At 39.2% G+C, this 21,595-nt stretch overlaps 2 protein-coding genes across 6 annotated transcripts in view; one reads left to right on the top strand and one right to left on the bottom strand.

Annotated features, from left to right (window-relative positions):
• Window positions 1-109: 109 nt before the first annotated feature.
• Window positions 110-9,466, bottom strand: zgc:163098 (U2 snRNP-associated SURP motif-containing protein). 4 transcript variants are annotated; one of them, XM_023962915.2, is made up of 24 exons: window positions 9,329-9,466; window positions 8,176-8,260; window positions 7,878-7,989; window positions 7,154-7,263; window positions 6,956-7,023; window positions 6,748-6,857; window positions 6,592-6,656; window positions 6,354-6,519; window positions 6,046-6,245; window positions 5,656-5,699; window positions 3,713-3,817; window positions 3,566-3,632; window positions 3,310-3,467; window positions 3,064-3,226; window positions 2,888-2,967; window positions 2,720-2,807; window positions 2,508-2,636; window positions 2,216-2,402; window positions 1,993-2,070; window positions 1,859-1,922; window positions 1,628-1,778; window positions 1,394-1,504; window positions 501-631; window positions 110-414 (listed from the first exon to the last, which is right to left on the bottom strand). In XM_023962915.2, exons 2-24 carry the CDS (start codon window positions 8,251-8,253, stop codon window positions 294-296), a joined length of 2,586 nt encoding a protein of 861 aa, XP_023818683.1. In that variant the 5' UTR covers window positions 8,254-8,260; window positions 9,329-9,466; the 3' UTR covers window positions 110-293. The 4 variants fall into 4 exon arrangements, with proteins under 4 accessions (XP_023818683.1, XP_023818681.1, XP_023818682.1 ...); XM_023962913.2 differs by having other exon boundaries at window positions 9,256-9,415; XM_023962914.2 differs by lacking the exon at window positions 9,329-9,466 and adding an exon at window positions 8,904-9,274.
• A 1,352-nt stretch (window positions 9,467-10,818) lies between these two features.
• lrch2 (leucine-rich repeats and calponin homology (CH) domain containing 2) overlaps window positions 10,819-21,595 on the top strand; it is a 42,677-nt gene continuing 31,900 nt past the window's right edge. For both annotated transcript variants that reach the window (XM_011483441.4, XM_011483442.4), the window contains exons 1-3: window positions 10,819-11,169; window positions 21,104-21,248; window positions 21,469-21,595. In XM_011483441.4, the coding sequence (XP_011481743.1) occupies window positions 10,923-11,169; window positions 21,104-21,248; window positions 21,469-21,595 (519 nt within the window). In that variant the 5' untranslated portion in view covers window positions 10,819-10,922. The remainder of the gene's footprint in view (window positions 11,170-21,103; window positions 21,249-21,468) is intronic.

Here is a 21,595-nt window from a genome sequence, read left to right as displayed (position 1 = left end):
GTGTTTGCCTCAAAAAGCAGGACAAGCCTCCGTTCTTTACTATGTCATATTTTTCTTTTTTCTTTTTTCAATACCAATGCTCATCCATGAAAGCTTTTAGTGTCAGAAGTCTGCAGGAGGATTTCTGGTTTTAATTTTAAAAACAAACATGAAAAAAAATATACATAGTTACAGTGTTTTAATGTCATTATATAAAAGGGTGAAGCTAGGGTGGATGGTTGCAGTAAGTCCTCTCGCAGACACCAGCTGGTTTGTGAAGCGCGGTCCTGGATGAGGACGCCCCCTGCTGGAAGTCAGTGTTTGCTCTTCTTTGACTTTTTGTGGGAGCGATGTGGCGAGCGGGATCTGGATTTCTTTGCTTTGTGATCTGGAGATGGTGATCGGGAGCGTTTGGACCGTTTGGGGGACTTTGTCCTGACGGTAAGCAAGAACAATGACAGGTTTGATGACATCACTACCAAATGCAGGAACACATCAGGTGATTTCATGAAAGCACTTGCTTTAAAGGAGAAATGCTCCTCGACTTTCGGTCTCCGGGATCAATGCTGCGTTTTCTGTCCTTTCTTCTGTCCTCTCTCGGCTTGTCTTTGGCCTTTGACCTCTCATTCTTTTCTTCATCTTTTTGAAATTCCTGCAAAAGACAAAAGAGGAGTCATTGAAGTGTGTAGGGTTCCTGAGCAGACTGTGACACGGAGGCTCCTACAGCATCTCTGGAGGCGAATTCAGCAAAATCAAGAAACATTCATGAAAATTGTTTTTAAAATCCCACTCAAGTCATCTTTATTGTAAAAACATTCCCAGTGTTTTTTTGTTTTTTTGGGGCCAATTTCAGTTTAAAATATTGATTTTTTTTTTCCTGAGTATTTCTTCATTCAAATTGTAGAACAGGAGCAGAAACATGCAGTTTGAAAAAGCTTGTGTGTGATCCACTGACCACAAGCTCCCTGCTCTGCTTCATTCTGATTCATCTGCCTGCAGACACATACCTCCATGTTCTTACCCTTTGTGTTGCAGCGGTAATGTTAGGTTAGGATTGTGAGGGGCTGTAAGCTTGCAGGAGAGCATGTATGTAAACGCTCAGCACCTGTGCCGCCAAAAACGAATTTCTAATGAACTCCTGCTGCTTTGCAGAAACGGTCCTAAAAAATGACAGCTAAAAATGGCACGATCATAGTTAAAAGACTGGGAATGCTTTTAAAATGGATCAAGAGTTTTTTGGAGTGGGACTATGAGAACTAAAACTTGATATTTAAAAATGGAGAAAGTTTCCTGATCACACTTTAAAGTTTGGAGGAATATTTGAAAATAGTCTAGGTTACAAAGGACAATTCCATCCTCAAATACGTTTAATAAAGGAGGTTCACTTTTCCACACACAGCTCTTGTCAGCTCACCTTCTGCAGAAGTTTGTTTCTGTACTGCTCCACTTGCTTTTGGATGCTAATTCCAGGTTTCCTCTGCCTTTTGCCAGATTCCAACTCATCCTGGATCTTCATAACCTTCACCTGGGTCGCATCCGTGTAGATGTAAACATTAATTAACGTGCTTATAATATAGACAGAGTTTGTGAACCTGAATCCAAACTTAATGGTCTTCAGGTCAGACGATCAAATGTTTCTGTATTTTACCTCCAGTTCCCTCAACTTTTTCCTTTTGCTCTCAGACATCTGGAAACTTCGAAGCGAGCTTTGGAAAACTGCACTGTCATAGTTAGGCGAGCTGCAGGAATCGGCACTGCTGTCGCTTTCTGAGCCTTCGTTTTCATCCTGCGAGTTAGAACTGTTGCCAGGAGAGAGAAAAGAAGGAAAGTGTCAACTGTAATCCTAAATGCTTCAGTAATCGAATCCCTTAAGCCTTACCGAATCTTTGCTTCATCTTCACTGTCTTGATCCCCAATAGTGTCCCATTTGGACTCAGTTTTGGCTGAAAGAGAAAGAAAAAAGAATTAGAAAAATCTGCCGTTACAGTAGGAGGAAATGCTAACTTGACTTACCTTGAGGAAAAGTTTTACTGTCACCCATCTTCTCCCATTTAGACAAAGGGATTCTTGAGAGAGTATTGCCTTCATCTACTGTGGGAACAAAACACAAGCCCGGTGCAGACGTATGAATCATTTTATTGAGGCTACGCTGCATTTTATTTGACCACAAACAAGTAAAAAGTCAAATTCTGCAATTGTGCTTCCCCCCCCTTTAAATTTTACATAATGAACTCACATGGAACTCCATCAATGTCATCACTAGAAACCCCTAAAGGAACCCCATCAATGTCATCAACTGGGACTCCATCCAGGGGGTCCCAGCCCAAGGGGCAGCCATCGATGTCATCCACAGATCTGCCCAAAGGCAGCCCGTCTAGAGCGGTTCGGTCCAGGGGTGCACCATCAATCTCAGCCGATTCTTCCTACAAACAGACAGACAAACGCTCATGTTTGCTTTGGTTGTCTTGCTGTCTTCCTCCAACTGCCACAGTGAGGCAGGGAAGCCTGAAAGGAGGAGATAAGCTCACCTCCACGGTCTCCGTCACCTCCTCCCCAGCTTTGGCGTAGCCCAAAAAGATATTTTGGAGGTGAATTAGATAAGGCTCTGGATATATGGCCCAGTCTTCCCACGCCCTAAAACAAATCATGACCTTTTGCTGTGGAGATAAGAAACAGTTGACCTGGTCTTTTGTTCTCTCTTAGGCAAGCGTCCTTCTACGGTGCAAACCAGTAACGTTACCTTAAACTGTTCAGCCTGCAGCCTGGCCTGGATGTTTTTGTGTGCTGCATTAAGGTCTCCAAATATCTGTGGTAACTTGGTTTCAAAACTGAAAGGACAAATAATTTAGGGCCATGAGACAAAAGAAAGGCATCAGCGGTGAAGTGGATCTGAAGCAGAGTCTCTTACTATTTACGATAATATGATGCACCGGCGACTTTGGCGCATGAGTTGTGCAACACGTCTGACACAAGATATAACCTGGCCATCTGTGGAGGTGAGGACAAAAAAAAAAGGTTAGGAGGCAACACGAGCACATTTTTGACCTTACATCTTCTATGCATCGTCTGGTGCAGCAAACCAACCTTTATCTGAAGGGGCGTCTGAAGCAAAGAAAAAGAATCGGCTATGAGTCCCACCACTTCCTCTGCAGCATCTGCCCGGCCAAGACAGAACAGCATGGCATTGGCGATGTCTTCTCTGCTTGGAGTGAGCTCTTTAAGAAGTGTTTCCAGTCTCTGTTTGTGTCTAAGTTTTGTTGATAGAAGAATATCTTTTAGTACTTAAAAAAAAAACTCAAAATGACGATAGTAACGAGTGAGTGGACTTACTCCGCTCTAAGCTGCCCTTTCTTCAGTTCCTCCTCAGGAGGAACCGGATCCTCCACCTCCATGCTTTCGCTGTAGCTGTTCAGGACAGGGGGCCTCCACAGCGAGCCTCCTCGGAACAAACGAAAATCTGCTGTCCTCCACTTTGAGGGAGTCTCTCCCTAACAGGAAGACAAAAAAAAAAAAAAAACAGACATACACTCTTGATCTAAATCTAAAAAAACAATTATTTTTTATTGAAGTTTTTTCAAAAACACACCTGCAGAATGGAGAAAAGTTTCCAGCGATAATAAACATGATCTTGACTCTTGTTGTCAAATAGAAACCTAAAAGAGGAAAGAATAAGTACAGGAGAAAAGACATTTCTCTTAAACCCACCGAACATGAACACAAGCAGCCCACCTACCTGTAGTCTGGATTACTTTTTTCTTTGTTCATTATTATGGCTTCAAACATGGGACCTTCACGCACCACAAACTCTATCATCCTGTGGATGAGGAACAATAGATTCCTGTGGACGAAGAGACGTGCATCAGAGTGGGTTTTTTTTTTTTTTAACTCAACGCATTTGATTGTTTTTGGGGGGTGGTTTTACTATCAGGTAAAGGCCTGCAGAAAATGTCTGACTGTCAGGTGGCATCTTGACAGAAACAATCACAACAGCATCTAGAACAAGACTACTAGACACTTGGTTTTCAGCTGTGCATCACTCACTGTCCTTCAGTTTTTACATTTAGAAGTTTGGGCAAACACAATCATGCTAACTGTTAAGAAAAATGTCTCCATTTCTTTATTAATTCCAATTGTTCGATATTTGCTTTAGTGATAAAGAAAATATGCCCCATAAACATTCGTCAGTTCTGTAAAGTGGTTCTGTAATTTCTTACTGATCACAGATCAGTCCATTCATGCATGTTTGTGTAGATGTGTCCCTACTTTGACCTGATCCAGGAGCATTTAGTGTGTGTGTGTGTGAGAACTGGACCGAGTGTGTGACGTCACCCACAGAAAAGAGCTCACTTTCAGCTCCAACGAAATGAAGTCAATTCAGTCGCCATTTTTTTGTGCAATAAGGACGCTGCCATGTTGGAGCCAGACGGTTTGCAGTGATTGGATTGAATATTCTGCCAGTATCATATAAAAACGCGGATGGCAGTGCTTTGTAGCTCAGATAGGAACGAGTGAAGCACTGCAGCAGTGCAGCGGCTAATGCACGCAGCAACAGCCAAAATGTTTTTGACAAAGCGGGCCAAAGTTCTGCAGAACCTCACAGCAATAGATTCTAGCTCAGCGACCTGATGGATCAGAGTGATGTGTCCAACGCTCTGAAAACAGGCCGACACCATGGCGATGACCGTTACTAGTTTCCTTCCATGGGTGAGAAAGCGTGGCTGCAGTGGAGACTGTCATGTAAACAAAGCATCTTTGCCACATTAAGGCAACTTTCCTTCATCCTGTCATGCTGCCTCATCCTCACACTTTGTTTCTGGAAAGAATTTGTGTTTTTCTCTCCTTTGTTTTTGCAGCACCATTCAGGCTCCTGAACCATTTAAAAATACTGTATAAGCTACATTAAGCAATATTGAAAATAAACAGCACTTTATTTACTCAATCATACTTTTAGAACCTTATTGGTTAAGGCACATTCATGTCATTTTTTTTTCTTATACTAAAAATTATTTTCTTGTGGAAATCAGACAATGTTGAATTGAGACTTGATACTTTATTTATCCCACAATGGGGAAAGTCTTCTCTGTGTTTTGACCCATCCCCTGAGGGAGCGGTGAGCTGTAGCCTGGCCGTGCTCGGGGGCTGACAGCTGGCTGGGGAGAGCGGGGATCGATCCGCCAACCCTTCAGTTGTTGGACGACCTGCTCTAACGCCCTGAATGTTCCCTTTATATATTTTAAGTTACCAAAATAAAAGCACTATGAATTTGCTTGGGTAAAAGCCACTTATATATGAAATACAGTTGCAGTGCCCAACATTGTGATCAATAAATAAAATAAATATTACAATTTTATTACAATGAAAGGTGCATTAATATTCAGGTAGATTTTTTTTCTAAGTCATACTCTTAAAAAAACAAAAAAGTGTGCTGGTACAATATCGCGATATGTATTGCATCGTGGGACGCGTATCGGGATACATATCGCATCGCCAGACTCTTACAGATACACACCCCTACTGTGTGAGGACTGCAGCGTCTACACATGTGCAAGAGCAGCTCCTAACCCTGGTCCCTCCTGCCTTCAGGGATGTGTGTGGATACAAGTGCAGCTCAGCCCTTTGTCCTAAGACACGTGTGTTGTGACAACTGGTCAGTCGTAGTAAGAAGAGTGTGTGTACCTTTCGGTTGGGATAACCACTTTGACTACGGCTTCGGACAGAGTCTGTTTGTGAAGTCAAATCAAATAGTGAGAGTATTAAAAAGTGAGTACCTGTACTGCAGGACATATTTAGCATAGAAACTGGTGACAGCATTCATATTCACTTTAGAGAGGCTAAAACATCAAAACTAAACACTCACACTCTATCATATGAGCCAACATCAATAGAATATGATTCAAGTCTTTCACAACAAATCTTTGACATTTTTAACAGCAAAATGTAGATCTGAAAAAAGTGTCTTTTTTTAAAGCAAAAAACTAAAGAATAAAAAAAAAATCTGTTTAATCCTAAATCAAGAACACTGCTGAGTCCTTCTAGAGGGACGTAACCAGCTCTACAGGATTGTACCTTGTCCAGCTCTGATTTAGACGAGCTCAGTGGCTTGGTGAAGTCATTGCGAAAACGATCCCTTGGTTGAGCGTTAAACGGGAGTCCGGATGGGGGCGGCGGGGCGGCTCTCACTCCGATTGGCGTGTAAAGAGGCTGAGGTGGGATGCGGGCTGGTTTGCCCCATCCCAGCTTCATTTCAAAGCCCATAATCACTTTACCTAAAGGCAGAAGACATCACTGCTGTCATAATCAATGATAAACTGAGATTTTGCCACAGAGATAACATGATAGTTTCAAAATTAGAGGAGAAGAGAACTCAGTTATACCATCGAGAGCAGCCATGGCTCTCTCTGCATCTTTCCGTGTCATGAAAGCCACAAAAGCTCGGTTTGAAGTCCTGCCTCGCTCCTCCTCTGTTCGAGGCCACATTATCTTTACACTTGCCAGGGGGCCATATTTACAAAACTCTCTGCAGAGCATCTCCTCGTTCATCTAGATAGATAGAAAATATAAAAAAGATACATGATGTGTGGGGATGCGGTTAAGGTCGGGGTGTGTCTTTACCTTTGGGCTTATGCAGTTGATGTAGAGGTTAGTGGTGACCGGCACTGTTAGGTCATCATATAACACTGAAAGGTGAAGACAGGCCTGAGGTGAAGACGAGGTTTGCAACATATTGAATAAAAGCATCCTTTTTTTTTCCATAAATTAAACTCTCACTGGATCTCCCAGACAGTGGAATGTCCAAATCTGCACATGTTCCTCCTTCAGCCCCTCCACCAGCGTCATTTTTCTTCCTTTTGTGTCTTTCCTCACGCTCCTCTTGTATTCTGTTTTTTATTTCACATACACAAAAATGGCTTTTTATTAAAAAAAAAAAAACCACCAAGCTATAACAAAGAACAGAAGTGTTTGCAAACAGACTCACAGCTTGAGTTCTTCTTTGAACAACTCCAGGTTACTCTTCCTCTTTTCATCTGCCTTTCTTTTGAAAGCCTGTTCATCCAACACGCAGAAATCTCATTAAGAGGGACTTAAAATGGTTCAGTTTCACAACGACTGTGTGAGAAGTCATGAGCAACTAGAGTCAGGAGTGAGGTCCACTTCAAAGATAATCGGTACTCACAGCTTTTTTGCTTTCGGCAGATGATGAGGCCGAGACGTGATGAGTCACGGGGGAAAACTTTGTTGCTGGTCGGTAGAGCTTACTTTTTTTGACCTCCGCCGCCTCCTCTTCTGTAAAAAGCACAATCAAAGCTTTTGTTCATTAAGAGTTTGGTTCAACTTATTCCTTGAATCCCATTGGTGTGTCATTCATGATGTCTTTCAGAGCAACACAATAACATAGTAGAAAACACCATCAAATATCACTTCTGTTCGGTAACTAAATGGAACAAGAAAACTGGAATCATAACCAATACTTCACCAAATGAAATGAAAAAATATATCATTCTGTTACTATACTGAGAGTGTTTTATTGTCAAGTACAGAACAAATCCCACCTTTATTTATTTGATTAAATACAAAAATTAAATATATGAAATACTTAAACTATGTCACCTTAAAATACAGTTTCTATTTGGTAGCCGTTTGAAATTATAGACCATCAACTGGGTAAAAAATAAAAAGTTGGCATTACTATAATTACATTTAAAAGCATGAATAGATTTTAACCTTAATAAGTAGTTTAATACATGCATAAAAAAGAAAAGTATAAATGTGCCATATCCCATAAAATGTCCATTTTCTTTGCTTGCACCAAGCTTTTAATGATGCGTATTTTGCTCTGTCTACACCATGTATTTCTCCTTAAATAGTCCCGTGCAGAAGCAATGGACCCACAAACTTACCTTTAGTTGCATTAACAATTCCTCCACGGACAAAAGTCTTCACTTTTCTATCATCATTGCTCTCAAATGATGCCAAAAATTCTTCAAACACCTCAGCTGCCTTCTCTTCCTCCTTTAATAAAGTAAAAATATTCAAAAATTAAAAAGCATCTCAATATGATCCCTTTACCTGAACCCATTTTTCATTGTAATTAAAATAAGCTGGTTATTATGTATTCTAAAGGGAGAGAAAAAAGTATCCTCTCATAATAACAACGCATTTTTTTATAGAACCACAAAGCAAATACTTTTTCTATACCTTTTTCTTTAGCTGTTCTTGTTCTTTTTTTGTCAGCACTTTGACTGGAGTGGCAATTTTTCCCTTTTTGTCAGCCATTTTCAAACTGTAAACAAAGACAAAGGCAAAACAAAAGTTACCAAAAATAAACACCAGACATTTCTGCATTTATGATATTATAAAAAGACTGACAGTATTCTTATACTGCAGTAATACACTGTTAATCTCAAACTATTCAAAGGCAATATATATATATATAATTGAAAAATTATTATGTTTTTTTCTTAAATATAGTTTTAATGAACTCCTCCTGAATTACTTCCTGCAAAAGTTTACTTAACATTTTAAAAAAATGTTGACCATCTTTGTTCACTTATTTGTCATATTTGACCAAGAATCAATAAAGAAAATGTTGTGGCCATAAGGTTGAGGTCTATTATTATATTCATGTAATGCTGGGAACTGTTGCAACATTTTGGGGGCTATTGGGTCAGAAAAGCTTAAAGCCATAGCAGCTCCCATGAATTCAACATGTTGTATTTTATGTTCATCCTAACACAGGAATGAAGGAAAAGGGGAATAAACTAAACCACGATTACATTTTGCTAACTAACTGGTGACGCTTGCATGCAGCAACTCGACTAAAGGGCTGCTAAAAACAAAACCAATCACAGCAAAAAAAGTTTATAAACCACCATTATAGCACTATATAAATATGTTACCTCCCCAAACAAGAATAAGAGCTTTACCATTTGTTTTCTTGGAAGCGGTGTTAACAGGCCTGAACTGAATGCAAGCAATCAGCTCGCGATGTTAGCTAGCATTAGCTAACATTAATGTTTAGCATAGCTACCTGTCGTTGGACACCTGGAAAAAGGGAAGCTATCCTCCGCCTTAAGGCGACTATTGCAGCGATGTGCTATCGCCTCAACCCACCGCTGCAGCTACTTTGCACATACAAAGTGTAAAGGAGTCTGGGGTCTGCCCAGTCAACATCCAAATGCAACGCTCACTTTAGCAAGCTAACAAACAGAACATCACAGTGGCTGCTGGGTGTGTAGCACAGACGTTGCACTGCTCTGCGTGCACGCTGCTCCATACCTGGGCTGGAACGGTGTGCGCTTATCGCTGTTGCATTTGTGGACACATGTGTTTTTGTGACTAAACGAATTACCAGAAGGGTACGGAGCGCTCCTCGGTGAGAACAGGCTCCAGATCAGCTCCTCCTGAATGAGACTCCGTCACCCGCTGCAGTCATCACACTGAATTGATTTGTAGCCACATATAGCTGGTCACCAACTACAACTGCATTCCCCTTTAATTTTCATGTGGTAGATGGCTTTATTATTATTTTTATTTTAATTTTCATTTCTCATTTACTTAAATTTTTCTTTCTTTTTTCAATGAACAGTGCGAGAAAAATACAAAGTGTGCGACATTTGTGTACGCAAGGAGGTGAATAAGTATTTAAAACAAAATTTACTCGACCGATCTTTTAAAAATTATATGTATTTATGTTTAAATCAGTAATGTTAAAAATGAATTAACAGACAGGCGCATCTGTGGGCAAGGCCTTGCTGTTGCTATGGAAACACAGACGGAAATTAGCCTAACTTACCCCAGTGGATGTTTACACAGATAAACTTATAATAGTCGAACAAATTATAAAGCTAATACATTTATTATTGGCTTTCATTTAGATAACTTTTTGAAATGTCTACATATTTTCCATGAACACATTGTTTCCCACATCAATGGCATATATTTAATATGACAATAGTGGACTTTACATCTTTCTTTTTGACAGATAAGCACGTTAATGTTGGCTTTATTACAAACATATTAATGAAAACAATTCAGAACTTTTTAAAGTTTGGCATTCATAGAATATCTTTTTCATAATATTGCAGTGCGAATTTTTGAAAAGTGTGCTTCATATAGTGGAATGATTTTATTGAATGCTATTTTAAAAAGAGATGTAAATTGTAAAAAAAAAAAAATCACACATTTGTACAGTGCTTTAACCCACTGTGACCACGTGGGGGCGCTTTCCACTGTGCGCATGTACCGAACGAGTCCCATGAAGTGCGGATAAATCCAGAGGGTTGGGTCAGGAGGACGGGCATCTACTGTTGATTTCGGGGTGAAAACAACATATATATGTACGTTTTTATCCAAGATTTCATTGGGTAGAGCATTCTTGAAAATAAGCTCAAATAAATGTGATTTGTTTTTAATGACACCATGTTCACCAAAGAAGTGCTTCAAATAGACTATTTCTGTAAGAAATAGGAATAAAACTGGTTTGTTTTGGAACCTACATGACATCACAAATGTAAGGAAAAGGGAAAAGAATGCGAGAAAAATTCCTATATAAACACCATATAAACACCACCTGCAAAGTAACGATCCAGTTTTGTTCTGAGGTTAGGTCACCTGTAGAAAACCCTACCTTCTCCATAATCATTAGGGCAAACAGCCAATGTAAACTTTATCACCTTTATTGTTGCAATATATTATATATTGTTGCGTTGTGCTGCCCACCGCAACGAAGTGTCTATTACCAGGCGAAAAAAAGGGGCAAAAGCCTAAAATGGCTCCCATGCCCTCCCCATCATCACCATCTCCAGCATCATCATCATCATCATCACCACCTCAGAAGCCCATCCCCTAGCGTCCGTCCCGGGAACGCACCCTTGTATGCGCATGGGCGGAGAGGCAGCGGCTGTGCGCTCTTATTACTGTAAGAGTTATTTCTTTTGACGAAAATGGCGTCCAGTCAGGGAAGCGTGGGAGCTGTCACTATACAGAACAATCACATCCCCAGCGGACCCCACTGGAGCACGGGCATCAACCAGTACCAGCAGCAGCAGCAGCAGCAGCAGCACCACACGGCCCGCAGCCTGGAGCGGGCTCTGGAGGATGCCGTGTGTTCGGGAATACTAAACCTGAGTGGCAGAAAGCTGAGGGAGTATCCTGGCACCAACTACGACCTGACCGACACCACACAAGCAGGTGGGATGCAGGAAATCGCCGGCGTGTTCCTCCTGCAGAAGCGCGCCGGTTCCTTTGTGGTGCATGCTCGCATTGTGCTTCTGGGGGCGCAGGAACGCGTGACCGCGCTCTAAATTCTGTTCATGCATCTCAACCTGGTTAGAGATTCTGTCAGCTCTGTTACGCGGGAAGGCTTGGCTGCAGCTTTGACCAGTGCAAGCAGGCTTTAGAACCCCCCACCCAACCCCCGCTTCCCCCTCTTCTAGAGACATGAATGAGACGCAGACGCACCCACCGGGCGCTGCGCTCTGCTCTGCCTGAAACTGCGAGCTGTGGCTGATTGAGCAGTACAAAACATGAATGAACCTGCAGTCGGTTGATTTCCTTTTGTGGAGATGATCCCGTTTTCGTTCAGATTCACAGACAAAAGATGCTGCGCACACTTGCAGCCTCACCCTGTGATGTGGCTGCTTTGGCTGTGCGCACATGTAGTTTACAGCCCTCCAGGGAGGAAGCGGGGAAGAGGCGGCTCTGATTTGGTTTCATGTGTGCTCCTCTTGGGACTTGTACTTTAATGGGTTCTCCAAAGGGTGACCTTCTCAGCTGTCCAGGCCTTTATTATCAACTGGACAGTCTTAGAAAATGGAGCAATGGTTTGAATAGACAGTTTTTGATTTTTGTAACTGTGATCTCAATCATCCAAGTCTGATTGAGATATTATGCTGAGACTATTTCTCAATGACATAGAAGATGCTGAAGTCTCCCCCTCAGACGAGTCCATGTGCCAAATGGTACTTCATCACGTGCAGCTCCCGACAAGCCTCTGAACAGTTTGAGGGTGTTGTACCTCAGGCTGTTTATCCAGGAAGGTTTGTTTGACATTCTGGGATTTGAACTAATTAACTGCAACACAAATGGCTCATTATCTGTGCATAATAGATGCTGAATAACAGATGAAGGTGACTCTAGTCTTATAATTGGGGTTAAAAATGCAGTTTTACTTATTAGGATTAAACACATATACATACATGTATATATTGCTAAATGTTGCTGATAACTTATCATCTTTTTTAGCTGATTTTTATTTATCCAAAATGATTCAAGCTATATGCCACTTGAATGTTCCTGTAAGCTCTTGGGGGGAAAAAAAATCTTAAACTTTTATCAAATGAAATGAACAAAAAAAGTATTTGTCGAGAAAACCAATAGTATATTTAAAGAATCTTTGGAAAAGGCTGTTTAACAGACTTTTGCACCTTTAATTCCTTGAAATAGTTTGAAGCTTTTCCAGACGTTGTGGAAGCTCCCATTTCTCCTCATCTATCCTACATTATAAAAGATTTTCAACAAAGGAGAGTGTGGAGCGTGTGCTGGAGGGAATTCACACTTTGACAAGTCAACACCACCTCCATCTGTTTTAACGCTCGCAATCTCAGCTGTGAAGGGAAAGTGTTGTGGTGCAAACTTTGCATTCACTCCTTGAGGTTCACTCATTACAATCTATCAAATGTAATGATAGAATGGGCTCAATAAAGTTTATTTGACTCTTGTTATAAAAACTGTTTTCAAATTTCCTTTAGTTTTTTTTCTCTGGAGTTAAGACAATCTACAAAGGTTATGCTGAGACAACTAGCACTGAAAATTTAGGGGGGAAAAGAATTGCCTGACTGCTGAAAAAGGCCAACCAACATGACAGTGTTTATTTACATTGTAAATCTGACAGTTTGTCTCCAGTCCGTTTCTTTCCTCATGAGAACGTGTGATTCTGGTCTGACCTTGTGCACTGAGATCGAGCAGCAGCTCACTAACCAGGACAGATGTTCAGGTTCATATCCCAGCATGCTCTTACTTCACCTGGAGGTCTACACACATTAGATTATGAGATTTTTCCCCTGTTGTTCGTGTGTCAAACTTGTGTTCTGATAGCGCGTGGAACAGCTGATATTGAGCTTTTTGGAGATAAACTAATATTTCAGAAAATGGAACTGTGATTTTAATTCATCTTACTCCAAATTTGTTGTGTTTTGTCTTCAAATAGCACTGTAACACAAACATTAACACAGGAAAGCAACAGTAGTATCGTAGCACAAATCAACTTTTAAAATATAACACAACTGATGACTACATGTAGAACTTCTGTTTTATTTTCTGCTTCTTAAAGAAAACCAACCTCACTGGGTGACATTCCTCAGACGTTTATCTCTGAACAAACTGCCTCCTCACAAGGACAAGCATCAAGCTGGTATTCATGGACTAAATAATCAACCAGGGTAAACACTGTGAGGGGCCACTGCTTTTAAGAGAGAAGCAAGCTTTAAAAAGGTTTCCTCTATCCAAGACGCTCTCAAAGATCCGCCACAAAAACCCACATGTGTGTATGTGTGCTGTAAAGACACAAAACCATTTTGAGATGTGGAATCCTGATTTTGAGATTTTACCTTTTAAAATGGAATTAACTCAGCAAAGGCTTTTAATAGTTTCAATATTAAATAAATCACATCATACGATTTGGAAGAGTTTAGACAAGGATTTATATTTAACATTTTTATTCTTTTTTTGCATTTAGAATTCTTCTATTTGAAGTTGATCCTCCTTGTTGGTTAGTTTAATGACTTACTGGCCCAGTATAGCAGGCAGTGCAGGGAGGGACAAGAGCCTACCGTTGATCACAGCTTTTGCACATGCAAAACGCCATAATATATAAATATGATACATAAAAAAAGCATTTATTTTTAAATGCAATCAAAGTAAAACAAATAACAGCTAAAGTCTGTTCAAAATGCCTCACATTGCAGGAGTTGTTTGCTCCTATAGGGTTGTTTAAACACGTGCAAACAAGCCATATACATTATTTTAATATGGAGATCGAATTTGCATTTAAACATTTTAACAATGCCAAAACATTACATTGTATTTCTTTAATGCAAATGCTTCTAAAAAAATAATGAGAGCTTTTGCGGTTCTTTTTAATTTTATTGATACATGAATAAGAGCAATGCAACAAATGTAAAAGCTAATAATAAAAGTAATCACATTTTATTAGCTGTAAGGATTGTATGATTAAAAATCTTCAGCAAAATAAACACAAAATCTGACCTTAAAAATTATAGTCAGAGTCAGAGACGATATCCACAGCGACTCTATAACATCAACCTGTTGTCTTTCTTTACATATGTGCAGAAGGTTTGGAAATAACTTCTTTCATTCATTCATTCATTCATTCATTCATTCATTCATTCATTCATTCATTCATTCATTCATTCATTCATTCATTCATTCATTCATTCATTCATTCATTCCTTCATTCATTCATCTTCTAATCCGTTTTGTCCCTTTCGGGGTCACGGGACTGACAGAGTCTATCCCGGCCACTTGCAGGCGAAGGCTGGGGACATCCTGGACAGGTTGCCAGTCTGTCGCAGTTTGGAAATAACTTCTAAATTACCGTATTCGATTTTTTTTGTCACAAAACATTTTTTGTTGCAGGCTAAAAATGCCAAAACAAAACAAAAAAATAGTTGCAGGTGTCTTCTTTAACTGATTTAATAGAGTGAACAACAGCTGAAAAAGCTACTATCCACAGACCACACACACCTTTAATTATAAGGGTAAAACTATTCATGATGATTACAGCTGCCCGGTAAGCAAGCCTGGAAAAAAGGCAGTGAAGCAGTTATATCCAGGCTGAGTAAAGCAACATTAACTCAGGAACAGACAATTGAAACTTGCACCACTAGTTTTGTTGAAGTGATCCTGCGTGTCTGTGCAGATGAGGTGTCGTGTTTGACTTCTGCTTTTTTATTTTAGAGCAAGTGGTGGGGGATTTCATTTCATTCAGCCACGATTTGTGTGGACTGATGGAAAAAAGTCGTTTTAAGTTTTGTGTCTTTTTTTTAAAAAGCACCAAGAGCAGGAAGAAGTGAATAACATCCACCATAACATACTTTTAGACAACTATGTGTGAATTTGCACCTGACACATACGTTAAAGGGTATGTCTTTTCGGGGAAGTGAAGCTTCCGCTTCAATCTATTGATACAGTTAAGATCTGTCATAACGAGTAACTTTAGACGGCCTCCTGTTAGTCTGGTGAACACACCAAACTTTTTCAATCAGCAGAAATCTCAATTTATTTTAAGACTCACCATAATTTTGTTTGAAAAGAAGAACAATCATCTAGGAATTAGCCTAAAATCTACTAGCTAGACTCAAATAACCACATTTTGTTGTAAAAAAAAAAAGTGTCATTGACACGCAATCATTGCGATGCAACATTCAAATGAAAAATGATATACGGCAAAATCAGAAAAACGATCGATTGATAGTAACTCCATGTCAAGAAAACTCTTTCTGTGCTCAGGATGCACCAGGATGTCTATCAAATCAGATATTGCTGTGTCACAAAAAGCCCAGGCATCATCTGCACTTAAATGAATAGATTGCTGCTTTAGTGTTCGAGCGCAGTGAAGTGAAGCATTGATGGGCTGCTCGCCCGCCTTGTCCAGTGGGAGCTGCAGGCAACCAGCAGGTGGATTAAAGACCTTCTGCAGATGGTGCTCACTTTGAGGAGGAGGAGGAAGGATGAAGACCCCCCCCCCCCCCCACCCTTCTGCCCTTTCTTCATCCCTCTATCATTAACCATCACAACTTCAGCGCTGTAGACCAAATTCCCAGTTGTGGGGAGAGAAAGGGGGGGTTGGATGGATGGAACTGTCTGTGTGTCTGCAGCTGGGTTCCATCATCAGGAGCCAAGCCTGAGGGAGCGGCGTCAGTAATGGAGAGCGTGCACACCCCACGACCTCAGCTTTGGTCTTTGTCCTTCAGTCATTTCTGTTTCCCTTTAACCTCCTGATGTGCTTTCCCCTTTGTGCCACTGACTGTCTGATCGTCTGCTTCTCACTTCTGCTTGTGAAGCGCTGACAGTTGAGGCTGCAGAGGGAAGGCCTGTCAATCCACTTCCGTTTGCATTTAAAAACAGAAGCCCAGGGACCCATTTCTGCTAATCTTTTAGCTTCAACAACTAGTAGTCATTTGTCCATAATTAATAAAAACAAAAAACAAATTGGTGTCTGTTCTTTCTTCTGTGGCCTCCACAGGTCATAGAGTGGCTATCCATGCGGCAATTGTTTAATAAAGAGCCTTAGCCACATGTAATTGCTTTTAAGAAGCAGATGCGTTTGCTTTTCAAACAAAGAGGAAGGGGGCTCCTCAATGAGGTCTCATGAAAGCCTTGTGTTTATCTTGGGCTGTGCAGCCCCTCAAGAGATCTCTAATTATCTTGTCAGCTGGACATAATTCAGAGAATGGGATTGTTCACGCATAAACGCCCACACACATTTGCAGGCCGAATCTATAATAGTTTTGAAGGTGAATACAGTGCAAAGTGTGTGTTTTTGCTTTGTTTTGTAAAAATGTAGCTAATGTCAGGCTTTACCAATGGTCAAGGAAGCACAGTGTGTGTAATCACATTACAGTTTATTTAAACGTCCTGGATATTTGATATATCAGCCTCAGCGGTGACAGACTGCAGAAAATGTCTTTTTTCACATGAAACACATGAAAAAATAAATTAAAAAATAAGTTTATGCTTATGATTTTTGACAAACACTTATCTGGGGAATATTTTTTGAGTTAAGACCACACTAACTTTTAAAAAGATATCTTGATTTTAATTAAAATGTTTCCTTCTGATTTAATAAATAGATGACCTCAATATTTCACATTATCAAATGTCTTTAATCATTTAATTCTTAATTCATTTTTCTTCAATTTTCTTTTTTTTTTACATCCTTCTTCTTTTTCCAGAAAGTCTGTGTCATAGTGTGCAGGATTACTTCATCTTTGAAATTCTGTTACATGGTCAAAAGCTGCATCAAGCATTTTCTAACATTTGATTAAAATTACGTAAAGCCTATTTTGTTAACAAACTGTCTGTGGTTCATCTAAAGTTTTAAAGCTACGTGAGGTTAGCTGCAGTTTGCCATTCTAAATGACCTCTGACCTTGCACATTCTAAATGGTGACACACTGAACAACAATGAGTTGGTGTCTTAGAAAGCCAAAGGTTTAGCCAATGGGTGAGCAGGTCCCTCCCACTTGCACTGATTGACATTGTGCAAACAAGAAAAAAAAGAAAATACGAAAGAAACCCTTTTAAGGAGTAAAAAGTTACATTATGTTGTATTTACTATTAAAGATTCTAAATTAATCAAAAATATGTTTTCCAATGAAAAATAAAGACCTGAAAGGACCTTTTTTAATACTAGATTTGAAAAGGTTGAATAAAAATATGGCATAGTAATAAAACAATTTTTAAATCTATATGTGGTAATTGCATGGGGAGCCAGTTTAGCTCGTGCTGGTTTGCGGCGCCTTCTGTCCGTGAAACCAGGGTTCAAATCCGGGCTGCTCCCTATTCCCTTCTCTGCTTCTGTGCTGGTCCCAAGCCCGGATAAATTGAGAGGGTTAGGAAGGGAAGTGCATCTGGCGTAAAACATTGCCAAGTTAACCATGTGACTCATCCTCGAAAGACAGGTTGCTTCACTGTGGCGACCTCTGATGGAAAAAGCCAAAAGAGAAAGAAAATGTGGTAATTGCATAGAGTTATGATCTTACCATTCACTTAACTTTTAATGTTTTTCAACCAACTAATCAATCAAATGTTATTTCTATAGCTCTTTACAAAAACCACAAAACAAAAAAGTAGAATAATATAATCAGTATATAATCAATGTTAATGAACTAATAATGAACAAATAAAGGACAAGTCTAACTGTAAGACAACAAATGAAACAGATGAAACAAACAAGAACATGAATTATTCAACTGCTCTTACAAATTAGTAGTCAATTCAAAAACTGATGTAATTTGTAACTTTTGCTTTTATATTTGAATATTCTGGAAGCCTTTGAGGTAAATATCAAGTTTATTCAGTATGTTCTAAAGACATCTTACCACCAGATCCAGTTTTTGTCTATTTTTTCCAACAAAAGTGTTTTTTCTACTAAGAAAACCTTTGTTCTGAATGGAGGTCACAATCAGAAAATATTTGACCACATTTGTAGATATTAGTGTTAGAAATAGGAAGAAACTTAATTTTTTTTATTTGAAATGGTTTATTTCAAGCAATTAAATAAGAATAGTACACAAAAACAATATAATCATCAGTTATACATTCATACAATGACCTATCAAACTGAGGATAATTAGACATATAAATAAATATTGCTTGAAAGGGAGTGGAAGGAAGCGAATTTATATAATCCCATAGAAATCAACATGGCAAATGCAGATCAGTTATCTGAAAAATATGCAGATTATGTTACTTATAAAAGTCATTTATATTATTAAAAAATAATACTATATCGATAAAATAAACAGAACACTGTTTCAAAAATCTTCATAGCAATAAATGCTGAAGTATCAAAGTTAAAATATGTGCAAAATTACATTAGGAAAAATCATGAATCCATTTTTCTATTTTTGGAGCAAATGAAGTAATATTATTAGAAATCAATCAATTTAAACCTTTTCAATAATTGATTAAGCATTTTTTAAATTTTTTTTATTATAAGGTAAGGCTGTGAAATAAAATAAGATAAAAAAGGGTCCACATTCTGTCGAATGACCAGGAACATTTCAGGAACAACTTTAGACGTGATAGAAGCTCACGCTGGCCCTTTTACTTTGATGTTTGTGTGGGAGTAAATATTTCATTATAAGAGGCTGAAGCTGCACACACCTTTATTGATTGTGAGAAAGGTTTGGTTCATTTTATTTCTGCTGAATAAAAACATCTCTACAACGTAACTGATGTTGGCTCTGGAGCAAAGTAATTCTTAGATTGAATCAGAGCATGGTAAAATAGATGACGGTCAGATTAAGATGGTTTCAAATGCAACCTCTGGAGATAGGCTTTGGGCGGAAACACGTTTATTTTGGTAACACATAATTGTAAAGGCACTGATCACTCTTAAAGGCTACTGTAGAGAAGGCCTGGTCATTGATTTAACTGAAAAATTGTTTGGATCTTAATGAACAATGGCTGTAACAGGCAGAGAGAAGCTTGCAGTCTGAGCTGTGGCAGCGATGCAGTTTCAAGACTTCTAACTGTTTTTTTCTTTTTCTTTTTAGACCTTTAGTTGTACTTGTGCAGAGCTTTCATGGGCTATTTAGGGATGCAGGAATGCTCTGTTGCAGAATTCGAGGTATATGCAGCTTTGTGCCTTGACAGGGAAAACTAATTCAAGCCTTTTCACAGGTTTTCTTTCTGATTTTCTAGACCAATTTTCAGTTTTGTAGGATGCTTCCCAATCACCTAAAGATGTTTGGTGAATCTTCTTGGGGGCAGGATTCCATAATTAGCAGATGTCTTTTTTTTGGGGACTTTAATTGGTCTGTGCTGCATATTACACTACCTATCTGCCTGACACTGAACTTCATTCAAAACACTTTGTTTTTATATGCAGTAAGAAACCTGTCCTAAGCGTGTATTACAGATGCAGATCCAAACTCTTCTTCTCAGGATCCTCAGCTGTCAATCAGATCTCCTTATAACTTGTAGAAACGTTGCTAATATTCTCCTAACTTTTTTAAGCATCTTGTTTATTTAGCAATCATGCCATATTCATCTATTTGAATGTTGAATTATTTTCTAAAGTATAAGTTAAGAAATAAACGTGACTAAAATACCAGCAGGAAGGTAAATGTTTAGATAGAAAAAGTGCACAAAACCTTTCAATAAGCTATCATATATTTATTCAACATTAAAGTGAGAAGTACTGAACTATGATTTGATCTGACCTTTGATTTGTCTGACCTTCCCTGTGACAGACTGGCGACCTGTCCAGGGCGTACCCACGGTGTGCCGGGACAGACTTTGGCAATATATCCGGGGTTAGGAAAATGGATGGACAGATGTCTGAGCTTGCATTTTCAAAGTCATATAATGTCATAACATTGATAGTTTTTGAGGTATTAATCTGCTGATAATAACACATTTTAAGTTGAAAGACATAGACTGGGAATCCTAATCGGATTTGTTTAAATTATTGATTAAATTAAAGTAATAAATGTAAAAAAATCTGAGGCTTTCGCCATTTGTATGTGAAGGAGTTGTTGTTTGTTGGCTTATATAAAATAATTTTCAAATCTTATGAGGTGTATTAAACTTTTATTAAGGGCTGGGGGTTACTGATGGGGGACCTATCAAGATGTAAAACACTGGGGTACATGACAGTAAATACAGCAGAGTTTGCTCAGGGATTGGTCTCTCATCATTCTAGAGGGAATACTTAAACATCTTCTCAATGAAATGTGTCTAGTTTTTTTTATTTTTAAATCATTCAGTAGTCTATTTACACAGTTCACCAGAGATGGTGGTTGTTCTATTCTTGATCCACTGATTTAAAAGCTGTCAGAATACTGACAAGAGCTCCATAGTTTTTCCTGTTATCTTAAATTCAATAAGCCGATCACTGCTTTTGGTGGGTTGTAGGTGCATTAAGGCGTTTTCTAAGCAGAGATTGAGTCTGACACGTTGATAACCTTGAAATCAGATTGCATTTCGGTCTACAAAGCTTCCCTCTTTTAATACTGGGAGGTTTTTTTTGATAAATGTCTAACTAAAGCATTGTAATTCTAACAAAAGGTGAGGTGATAAAAGCATATGCATTCACTTTTTATAGTAAAATCAGTGATTATACACCCCAAAGGACTGAGTGTATTTATTCAGATGGCTTACAAAGCTCTAAAAAGGAATTTCCAACATGGAGTGATATTAAGAGGTGTGGACTGAGATGAAATATCCCAGCTTTATTTGATGAGGAGAAATGTTATCCCATGCTGTGTTGTGCATGTATTGACCGTTCTGTCAACCCTGTTATAGTTACAATAAACTCAAAGCCTCTGTAGGGGTCTTTCGTTTCTACATTCCTTTTCTGTTGTCAATTCTTACAGATTTGTCCAAGAATCGTCTCACAGAAATTCCCCCGGAGCTGTGTCTTTTCGCCCCCCTTGAGTCTCTCAACCTCTACCACAACTGCATCAAATGCATCCCAGAGGCTATCATCAATCTCCAGATGCTGACCTACCTTGACATCAGGTGAGGCTTTGCGGGCAATGTGCTTTCAGTTTTGTTTCATGTATTTATACGCTTGCAGCCTCATGCCTGCAAAGAGTTCCTTGTTCCTGTTTTTTTTCACTGCACTAACAACAGCAGCAAGTTCACTTGAAAGAGACATTTCCTGTTTTGCCGAGGCTCGACTCCCGATGCCTCTCTTTGCAGTTTTAAAAGTGGGTCAGTCTTTCATCTTTCTCCACAGTCGAAATCTTCTGTCAGTTCTGCCCAAATACCTGTTCAACCTTCCGCTGAAGGTTTTGCTCGTGAGCAACAACAAGCTGGTTTCCATCCCGGAGGAGATTGGCAGGTCTAAAGAGCTGATGGAACTG

Source organism: Oryzias latipes, chromosome 14 (genome assembly GCF_053564925.1).
Source record: "Oryzias latipes strain Hd-rR chromosome 14, Olatipes_Hd-rR_3.1".
Lineage (NCBI taxonomy): Eukaryota > Metazoa > Chordata > Actinopteri > Beloniformes > Adrianichthyidae > Oryzias > Oryzias latipes.
This window is presented reverse-complemented; position numbering and strand designations above follow the sequence as displayed.

What these genes read in the sequence shown, in the direction of transcription:
- zgc:163098 (XM_023962915.2), bottom strand. Translation starts at nt 8,253, where the DNA reads ATGGCTGACAAAAAGGGAAAAATTGCCACTCCAGTCAAAGTGCTGACA. An exon ending in AAAGGGCAGCTTAGAGCGGA is followed by an intron (nt 3,227 to 3,309) that starts GTAAGTCCACTC and finishes AACAAAACTTAG; the next exon opens with ACACAAACAGAGACTGGAAA. An exon ending in CAGTAAAACTTTTCCTCAAG is followed by an intron (nt 1,923 to 1,992) that starts GTAAGTCAAGTT and finishes TTTCTCTTTCAG; the next exon opens with CCAAAACTGAGTCCAAATGG.